Source organism: Pecten maximus, chromosome 3 (genome assembly GCF_902652985.1).
Source record: "Pecten maximus chromosome 3, xPecMax1.1, whole genome shotgun sequence".
Classification (NCBI taxonomy): Eukaryota; Metazoa; Mollusca; class Bivalvia; order Pectinida; family Pectinidae; genus Pecten; species Pecten maximus.
The window spans coordinates 9,366,339-9,377,746 of NC_047017.1; the positions used below are offsets into that span (position 1 = coordinate 9,366,339).

The 11,408-nt window shown below is 35.2% G+C and overlaps 1 protein-coding gene across 1 annotated transcript in view; it reads right to left on the bottom strand.

The window, feature by feature from the left end:
• The window catches only part of LOC117323123 (dynein heavy chain 6, axonemal-like), a 134,358-nt gene that overhangs the window by 51,992 nt on the left and 70,958 nt on the right, over positions 1-11,408 (bottom strand). The window contains 5 exon segments of the mRNA XM_033878151.1: positions 6,027-6,032; positions 6,721-6,882; positions 7,252-7,422; positions 9,226-9,445; positions 11,108-11,196. Of these exon segments, the coding sequence (XP_033734042.1) occupies positions 6,027-6,032; positions 6,721-6,882; positions 7,252-7,422; positions 9,226-9,445; positions 11,108-11,196 (648 nt within the window).

Here is an 11,408-nt window from a genome sequence, read left to right on the forward strand (position 1 = left end):
AACTTGATACACTTACCCATGCAAATTTAAGTTTTACACAAACTCAAGCAAAACATAACATATAAAAAACATGCATTTTTTAGATACATATAAAAATCAATTAACATTGTCACTTTGAGTATATCTACAAGTCCAAACCACAGCAAATGCTATATCTATAATGTGAGTGTACAGTAATGTCTCACAAGGGTCAAATACATCATCATCTGGGCATTTCACAGGAAGTAATATTGATATAGACAATGTACCAATCAACAAATATATACATCTACAGGTATATATTTTTCAGATTTGCGAAAATATTTTGTGAAGATGGTTTTCTGATCATAGAATTGGGTAAAATTATTTTTAGTTCAAAACTCACATATTTATCTAAATATAACTAAAAATACTGATAATTAAAAAAATAATAATTACATGATTGTGTATAAAAGTAGCTCATAAATACTATCTTCTATGTTTTGTGTGATAATCTCCAATGATGAAAACCATAACAATTCTCTTATTATAAAGATTCAAATTATATTTTCACCTTAATATGATGGGTTTTTTTTAAAAAGAATATATACAGTATGTATTCAGGCATAAAAAATGGTATTTAAATGTTAGACTAAATTAAAAAGTATATTTTTGAGACTCTTAAATAACTAATCCGTAAGAAATATACATGCACTATAATTACTATTGAAGAATTTATTTAATCTTGATTTAAATGAAACTTTTCACGATACATAGATATATATAACTCCTTCTTATGACATATAAAATAATAATTATCATTTTACTACAAGCAGAGAATACAATGTAATTCTTTTTATAGTAAAAGAGTTTCAATTTGACGGAGTGGCTTTCCATGGCAGATAGTTATGAATAACACTCTCTTTAAAATACTGGGTCCAGGGTAGTTGTGTAACTCCATTTTTGTACTTTTGTAATTTTCATTGGGGTTATGCTCTAATTTAAAACAAAATTGCAAATCAAATCAAATTAAAACTATACAAGTCTTCATTACCTGTTAGGTGTTACAATAATTCTTAATCGATGTTAATTTACCAAAACATGCAGACATATCTGACTTACATTCTCAAGGAGATACTTGGAGTGTCTTTCTGAAAGCTTCAAACACAGGGCTTTGATACAATTTGATGTTTATCTAAACGTTAAGATTATGTATAATCTTAAAGCAAGCAAAAGATATCTCAATAAAACTTATTAATTTAGTACATTAGTTATATTAGCTAAAACCCCATCTTGTAACTTCATCAATACATATTTATCAAAGCATAATTCATAAACATACGGAAATGAAACATGTCTTGATCATGATTTTAATTGAGTGGCTAAAACTGTAGTTATATGTCTGCTTGGTAATAAACCCATGTCTGGTAATAAACCCATGTCTGGTAATAAACCCATGTCTGGTAATAAACCAATGTCTGGTAATAAACCCATGTCTGGTAATAAACCCATGTCTGGTAATAAACCCATGTCTGGTAATAAACCCATGTCTGGTAATAAACCCATGTCTGGTAATAATTAAACCCATGTCTGGTAATAAACCCATGTCTGGGAATAAGTCAATGTCTAGTAATAAGCTCATGCTCGGTAATAAGCCCATGTCTGGTAATAAGTCCATGTCTGGTAATAAGCCCATGCTCTGTAATAAGCCCATGTCTGGTTATAATCCATGTCTGGTAATAAGTCCATGTCTGGTAATAAGCCCATGTCTGGTTATAAGCCCATGTCTGGTAATAAACCCATGCTAGGTAATAAGCCCATGTCTGGTAATAAGCCCATGTTTGGTAATAATTAAACCCATGTTTGGTAATTAGTCAATGTCTAGTAATAAGCTCATGCTCGGTAATAAGCCCATGTCTGGTAATAAGTCCGTGTCTGGTAATAAGCCCATGCTCTGTAATAAGCCCATGCTCGGTAATAAGCCCATCTCTGGTAAAAAGTCCATGTCTGGTAATAAGCCCATGTCTGGTAATAAGTCCATGTCTGGTAATAAGCCCATGCTCTGTAATAAGCCCATGCTCGGTAATAAGCCCACGTCTGGTAATAAGCCCATGTTTGGTAATAATTAAACCCATGTCTGGTAATTAGTCAATGTCTAGTAATAAGCTCATGCTCGGTAATAAGCCCATGTCTGGTAATAAGTCCATGTCTGGTAATAAGCCCATGCTCTGTAATAAGCCTATGCTCGGTAATAAGCCCATCTCTGGTAATAAGTCCATGTCTGGTAATAAGCCCATGTCTAGTTATAAGCCCATGTCTGGTAATAAGTCCATGTCTGGTAATAAGCCCATGCTCTGTAATAAGCCCATGCTCGGTAATAAGCCCATGTCTGGTAATAAGCCCATGTCTGGTTATAAGCCCATGTCTGGTAATAAGTCCATGTCTGTTAATAAGCCCATGCTCTGTAATAAGCCCATGCTCGGTAATAAGTCCATGTCTGGTAATAAGCCCATGTCTGATAATTAGTCCAACTACATGTATGTAGCAGGTCCGTGGTAACAAATGCTATTTCATTGGCCTGCTGTAAACCCAACTCCTACTTTGAGTCAAGTTTATACTTGGCCCTGTGGGCTTATTTCAGGATAAATATGGTATTAAATGGGATTGCGATGTTATCCAGGAGTTCTGCAGTAACTACCGATGATACGGTAGATAGACTCATTTTAGCATCCTGTTCTATCAGTTAAGTTGTCACAAGAAGAGGTTAACTGGTTGGGAATTCCCTCGAATAGTTGAGACAGTCTCCATTTTGTGGAACTTCTTTGTATTTTGTGATTAAGTGTGTCCTATGCCAAACATGGAAAAAATTGGATTTTGATATATTTTATTGAAAACCATTATTTTGCTTGTTATAAACAACAATTCTATTTTTTTGCAGTTTTTCACAGATTTTGGAGCTTCCCTTATTGCCAATTTTCCTAAGGTGTAAAAATCAAGAAATTTATTAAAAAAAGACCTGTTCAAGCAAAAATTGTATATATTAAAGAGGTGCAGTTTTTGATAAAACATTCCAAACTCTGAAATTTTGTTGTTTTATTTTATAGGGAGCAGTCAACTGTGAAACACGAAAAAGTCTCTCCAAATTGACTGTCTCAACATTACCAGTTCCCAACCCTGTTATAGGGAATGATTCGAATAAAATTAATAGCCCTTCATTCTATCATTCTACAATCAAAATAGTCAAAGGCCTTTAAATTGTCCATAGAATGTTATTTAAAGATTTTAATACAACTGACCCATGTGACCTTGATCAATTCATTTCAGCAAACATGACAGTCCTGAACCCAAGCAAGATGAAGCCAAAATATCACCAACAAAGACTCTGGAACATTTAGTAGAATCTGTTTAACCTATTTGACTCTCGTGAAAGTGGGTCAAGGTCATTCATCTGAATCAACTTGGTAGCCCTTCACCCGAGGACGCTACAAGCAGTATCCTGTCTCTATAGACCTCCTGGTTATTCAGTAGATACCAAACAGCTGTGGACGACGGAGACCAGATATTAACGCAATTGCTGCCCATTATGTGAGCTATGATCCAGAACCAAGCAACTTCAGAGAAATTAGAACCATAACCTTAAAATATCTGTTTAATTAAAAATACTGCCGAGGTAGATTCTAATCAATAAGCCTAATCCAATCAGTACTCAGCTATGTGCATCAAAATGTTAGGAAATGTTTGTAGTTTTTAAACAGGCAGTTTTAATCTATATGCAATATCAAAATTTATTAGTCTTTTTTTTCTGTTTGTATTCTTCCAAACAAATGACACAAAATTATTTTCAAGAAATGAAAATTGAAATAAAAACTTCATTGCACACTTTCAAGAAATAGAATTGCCTAGCTGCTTATTAGCAATCCACCTGTGCAGTATAAAACATGATTAAAATCCCAAACAAAATCTGTAACCAACGTAGAACTTTCTATGTGTACCATAACGTCTTTATCAAAGGCTGGCTGAAAAATAACACAAGATGTTGATTTCTTAACTATTTGTTTCATCATTAAGGCATTTATCAATCACAATCTCTCATCCAAGATTAGATTTGTCTTAGGTATTCAAATTGATTAACATTTATGTAAAAGATAGACAAATCAAGTCAAAGAGTATCAAAGTTAAACTTAATTAAAACTACAACTAACAGTCAAACTCTGTTCTGGGTAACAGTCAGCTTTTTCCTGACATTCTTATCAAATGCTGTTTGAAAAAACTTGCTCAGAAACTTGTCCCATTAATCCCTTTTGGGCCCCAGAATGACCAAATATGGTCATTTACCATGAATGCACTATGAGGATGATACATGTATATAAACAAGTCTATTGAGATTCTCACTCTGGGATAAACGCCAACCAAAAATAATAAGTTAAACAAAATAACATCAAATGTTTTCCTTTAACAGTAGCAGAGAAATATTAATAAACAAATTACATTTTTTTTTCAATTAATGTCAATGACAGAGGGAATTTCATCAGTAGGCCAATATCAGTATTCTGTGAGAAAAAACTCTCACACTCTGTGAGAACAGCTCTCACACTAGTCAGTTTCATAATTTTTCTCAAACATGCATATATCCCTATAGTAACCCTCTGTTTCCATAGTAAAAAGATGAATTTCTCAAAAAAGACATACTCTAAAATTTGAACAAGGAAAATGATTTTAAACATCGTGAAATGCCCGTAAAATGACCAAATATGGTTGACTGTGAAGTGTATCTGAAATAACTAAACTGAAACAGCAAATTAACAGCGCTAAATGTAATTACTGCGGTGTTGATACAGCTACGAGAAATATTGCTTAAACATTTTAAACCTGAAATCGGACACTTCTCTTAATGATTGGTTCCAGACAGGCCCTCTTTTTCATGAATAAGATCGAGAGCTAAAAAGCTCATAGTGGAAATTGTCCTGCAGAGGTAGATTCTTAGTCTCCAACCATTATTACCAATGAAAGATTCCTGGTAAAGTATCATTTTCAAACAAGTTACCATTCATGTCAATATGTACTTTTAATTCCAAAACTTTGTGTTTTCTCCTTTTCTTCTCCCGAATATATAATCTGCCTCCAGCTAGGGAGGTCCCCAAATAAAACCTTTCTATTCCCTTGTAATCAATCTGCCTCTGCAGTTCTATAGTTTACTTAAATTCCCAATCAATATACAACCAACGTAGAACAAAAACCAAGTTTAATTGTACCGTTATGTCACTTTCATAGAGAAGCTGAAACAGAATATACAATTCTCTGTTAAATCATCATTACAGCTAAGTTCTCTAGCACCATTGTAGACCTAGGTACAAAGCAAATGAAAACTCTGGCAGAAATCATCAACTGTGTCACCGCTGAATTCATCAACTGTGTCACCGCTGAAATCATCAACTGTGTCACCAAAATGATGCAAATTTTAAAACACAGCTATGATGTTATCATTGTTATTTGTGTACTATTCATATCTAGCTGAAATCATAGCCATCACCTGTAGCTGTCCAATAAGTAAGGAACAACTACAGACAATTCTCTACCCACTGAAGTTCATGTCTCTGTGATATGTTTGACCTTCACATATAAGTGACCATTTTTTTAAGAATGAACTACATACAGACAATACCCTACACACTATGTAAGACTGTCTCTGTGACATCTTTAACCAGTAGAGCTGAAAAAGGTATACTGGGACAAATTTGCAAAAGATGTCGGACCTTTATGTATCACAAGAATCCTGCTTTGAGGAAACCTTCAAAGGAAATACATGAGATGGATGAAGGTGGATCTGTCCATAACCCACTACGTGTACCCATATGGACAATTCCAGTACACAGGAAGTGGTGAAATAAGGGGAGATTATCCACAGCAGTCTTAGACCTATGTAAGTCATCAGTACGGTTAATAAAGTGTGAGGACTTTGTGATGTTAAATCTACAAATAGTGATACCAGGAAAATAAAAAAATGTGAAGTGGCAGTCTATACTAGCTGCTGTGAAAAAGTTACTTTTGACACTGACTTGAGTACTTACAAATGCCTACAAACAAACAAACTAAATTATTTATACCCTGACAGATAAACAATTAGTTATATAACACTCAGAAAAACAAACATTTCAAGAGCTACTTGTATGTTCAAAATACACATTCATCGTTAATTTACAGGTTTTCTTCAGGAAATTATTTCAATATGTAGTAATTCAATTTATGTATCAAATTTTATTACTAAAACAGCTGAGTAAATTATATAAATACAAAAGGTCTAAAGAGTCTGTATGCTCATCCAGTAACATGAAATAAATCATAACATACACCTTACGTATCTGCTGAAAAAAATATTTTACAAACAAGAGTCTTTAAAAGTAAATCAATATAATTTATTTGAATATTCCCTCTATAGCAACCACACTACAGGTGAAACATCGTCACCTTAGGTTGCTTCTGTAATAAGTCCATGGACATTCACCAAAGACCGACATGTCTCATCACAGTATTTATAAAAGGGAATAATATTACACTTATTCTTCTAATTTCTTTTTCTCTGTAAACTAGCTACTTCATTTAAAAGATTTTTTTTTTTTTTTTCAAAATAATTACAGTTCCCTTATATCAACATGTCTACACATAATTTCTGTTTAAACCTTGTATACCAAACAACAATTACCCTATTGACTGAAGTTCTGCCTACCTAACACAATCCCTAACATACAGATCCCGACTAATTACCTTGGTGTTCCCGTAATTCATTCTCATATAATACTCCTCCAACACCTGAGCTAACTTGTTGCGGTCTGACATGGGTCGGTACACGTGATGTGTAGCCTCCATTTCGAAGAAGTCACCAAATAAAACCTGTTCGTTCATCAGCATTTCCTTGGTCCATTTCACCTAGTACAACAAACAACACACCTTTAAGTACGAGTGTAATTTTTTCAATCTCTTCTTGACTTGATACAATTACTTTTCTAAAATATTTTATGTCAAAAACTAGTACTACTTTTCAATTTTTACACTGCATACTTATAATTTTTCAAAAAATAAGTCAAATTGTGTTTGAAATTTAAATTTGACAGATATTCCCCTCTACAAAATCATGTGAGTCTTAACTTTTATCAGAGCTATATTAGTTGAATGAACTTTCATATCAAACATTTTTTGTATTCCATTATTGGAGATATGTAAGGTATTTATTTTATTTTCTCTGGAACTCAATAAATAGTAAAACTATAAAACAAAGAATCCTAAGATAAAGCTTACCTTGAAGTAGTCATGGAGGATGTCAGACAGGAACTGGAAGAACATGTCACGATCCTCGTGTAAAATCAGCCGATCGTGAAACACTCTTGTCGCCTCATGTGCAAACAGCAGTGCAGAATTGTCTTTACTGATGATGACTGTTTCATGGGCCTGTAACAGTCCCTGGATTACCTACAAAACAACACGGGGGTCAGTACAGATCAACATAGGGGTCAGTAGAGATCAACACGGGGGTCAGTACAGATTAACACGGGGGTCAGTACAGATGAACAAGGGGATAGTAGAGATCAACATAGGGTTCAGTACAGATGAACAAGTGGGTCAGTAGAGATCAACATAGGGGTCAGTACAGATGAACAAGTGGGTCAGTAGAGATCAACATAGGGGTCAGTACAGATCAACACGGGGGTCAGTAGAGATCAACACGGGGTTCAGTACAGATCAACACGGGGGTCAGTAGAGATCAACATAGGGGTCAGTACAGATGAACAAGTGGGTCAGTAGAGATCAACATAGGGGTCAGTACAGATCAACACGGGGGTCAGTAGTGATCAACATGGTGGTCAGTAGTGACCAACACCAGTGTCTGTAGTGACCAACAAGGTGGGTCAGTTGTGACCAACAGGAGCATCTGTAGTGACCAACATCAGTGGTCAGTGGAGACTAATAGGACATCAAAGATTGAAACAGGGGTCAAAAGTTCACAAAATTTCAGATCCTGGTCAAAACCACTCTAATTGTAACTCAGCAATTTTGTTGAACCTTGAAATCTAGAGTCTGTGCTACCATGCTTTATACAGTAAATCTGTTTAATGGGAGGAGTTCACAAGATTTCTTAAGTAAAATCAAAGTGACCCATTGAGGCTTTGACCTTCTGATGGATGACCACCGTCGATGTAGGATGTAGAACTTACAGATGAGAAATGATCGATATAAACATGACTTCCTTCAGATGACAGGACCACATTCCTATCTGTTTGTATAGCTCTTCGTCTGCCATTAATACTTGTCACATACAGTCGAACCCACTTAATTTGAAATCGGATATATTGAAATATCATTTAATTTGAAGTGAAATAAAATCCCTATCCAAATGCCTTCTTTGACTTTGTATTGTTTCATCGGTTATTTTGAAATCGGTTTATTTGAAATATCGCTTTATTTGAAAGGAAAGTATTGCCCCTGGCAATGCTAAACCATTGTTTATGTATCAATTAAATTGAAAGTCGCCACGACTGGCTTAGATTATATAATTACCGGCCGTTACGGTACGTGCGTGCGATCAATAGATAGGTAAAAATGAAATTCTGATTTACCCAATACAAATAAATTGTGACTTTTAATCATTAAATGCATTCGTTATGAGCATGAATCTGTATTTGTTTACGAATATACCTTGAGGGACACAGCTTATTTTGGCTTCTGCTACATATATACATCAAAATTTACTCTGATATAACTACACGCGAGACAATTATAAATGACGAGGCCATAACAGAACAGTGATATTGACAACGACCCTCAAATAATTCGTGAAAATCATCTATCATCGACGCACATGTCCGATTTCAGACAGTAGTTTCTTGAAAAGTAGCCCGGATGTACCGGAAACTGTTTTCACGTGTGTCCGCGAACTCAACATAAACAAAAAAAAGCAACAGTCGAAGACCTCTCCCGTCGAACTTAACATTGTTTTAAACGAACTGTGAAACTATTATCATTTTCGAACCGATTGTAAATACTGACTTAGTAAAACTATGTTGAACAATGGTGTGTTGTTTGACGCAGCGCCGGTACTGAAATATGTTGGCAAAAGGCTGGATCCCGGTTATATTGAAAACCGGTTAATTTGAAGTATTTGTCTATTCAATTTCTATTCTATTTCAATATAACCGGGTGCGACTGTACATGTCTATAAAATCTTAATTTAATCTTCTATCATACTAAATGCCTGGCTACGCTGGGGAATCCTACCTTAGAGAGATCACGGAGGTTGAAGTTGTAGTGAGACTTGGTCGGCGTGGGTAACATACTACTACACATACGGTAGTACACGGCGATACTGGCAGACACCAGCGGCATCAACTGGTCTTTAAACTCTGTGGCAAAGTCACCTTCCATGAAAAACTTTCCAAGCTGTACCTGGTAGATGTGTTGGAGTGAGCGGGTCGACGGCTGGGGCAATGACAACATGCTACAAGATAAAAGACAGATATCTAGTAACATTGGAGTTTACTTTTTCAACTACAGACTACAGAGAAATGAATTTTGCTACTGTAATTTGAGGACAATGCGTCAATAAATGTTATTAATTTGTTTAACCTGTACCTCTAGTGGAGTCCCAACATAATATGGCAGTCCTTTCTTCCCCGGAGATACAGAGGGTGGGGAACAGGAATTCACAATCTGAGGTTAAAATCCCCTCACTCAAGCATGACCCTGTTGACCTAACTAGGACTTTGTCTCCTGACCTAGAACCCTAATCACCAATAACCAACAAAATTTAACAAAGGGAAGCTCAATGTTACCCTAGTGAACGAAGAATAGATATGTTGGTAGGTCAGGAGGTACCTGCTACCAAACCTTACAGATGTACAATGGCCTTATCTGGTTGTGATGTTGTTATGTGGGTTTAAGATCAATATAGAAATGGTTATAAGACTATAACAGAGTTGAGGGTTTGAGATCTATACAGGAATGTTATAAGACTATAACAGAGTTGAGGGTTTGAGATCTATACAGGAATGTTATAAGACTATACCAGAGTTGAGGGTTTAAGATTGATATAGAAATGTTATAAGACTATAACAGAGTTGAGGGTTTGAGATCTATACAGGAATGTTATAAGACTATACCAGAGTTGAGGGTTTGAGATCTATACAGGAATGTTATAAGACTATACCAGAGTTGAGGGTTTGAGATCTATACAGGAATGTTATAAGACTATACCAGAGTTGAGGGTTTAAGATTGATATAGAAATGTTATAAGACTATACCAGAGTTGAGGGTTTGAGATCTATATAGGAATGTTATAAGACTTTACCAGAGTTGAGGGTTTGAGATCTATACAGGAATGTTATAAGACTATACCAGAGTTGAGGGTTTGAGATCTATACAGGAATGTTATAAGACTATACCAGAGTTGAGGGTTTAAGATTGATATAGAAATGTTATAAGACTATACCAGAGTTGAGGGTTTGAGATCTATATAGAAATGTTATAAGACTTTACCAGAGTTGAGGTTTAAGATTGATATAGAAATGTTATAAGACTATACCAGAGTTGAGGGTTTGAGATCTATACAGGAATGTTATAAGACTATAACAGAGTTGAGGGTTTGAGATCTATATAGGAATGTTATAAGACTTTACCAGAGTTGAGGGTTTGAGATCTATATAGAAATGTTATAAGACTTTACCAGAGTTGAGGTTTAAGATTGATATAGAAATGTTATAAGACTTTACCAGAGTTGAGGGTTTGAGATCTATATAGGAATGTTATAAGACTTTACCAGAGTTGTGGGTTTGAGATCTTTATAGGAATGTTATAAGACTATAACAGAGTTGAGGGTTTGAGATCTATATAGGAATGTTATAAGACTTTACCAGAGTTGTGGGTTTGAGATCTTTATAGGAATGTTATAAGACTATAACAGAGTTGTGGGTTTGAGATCTATATAGGAATGTTATAAGACTTTACCAGAGTTGTGGGTTTGAGATCTTTATAGGAATGTTATAAGACTATAACAGAGTTGTGGGTTTGAGATCTATATAGGAATGTTATAAGACTTTACCAGAGTTGTGGGTTTAAGAGTTGTACAGTTCATTGTATCTGTAGTACTTGGACGTTAACAAACCTGAAATGTTTGAGGAGACGAGGGCTGATCGGATTCCTTCCACCACCGGTCGGGCCACACGCCGCGATTAGGTTTACATCCAAAATATCCTGAAACATACCAAACATATTGTACCTTAATTAACGAGAGAACTGTTGTGTGGGACAATATACCCCAGTCTAATGGAACAATATACCCAAGTCCAATGGGACAATATACCCCAGTCCAATGGGACAATATACCCCAGTTCAATGAGACAATATACTCCAATCTAATGGAACAATATACCCCAGTCCAATGGGACAATATACCCCAGTCCAAT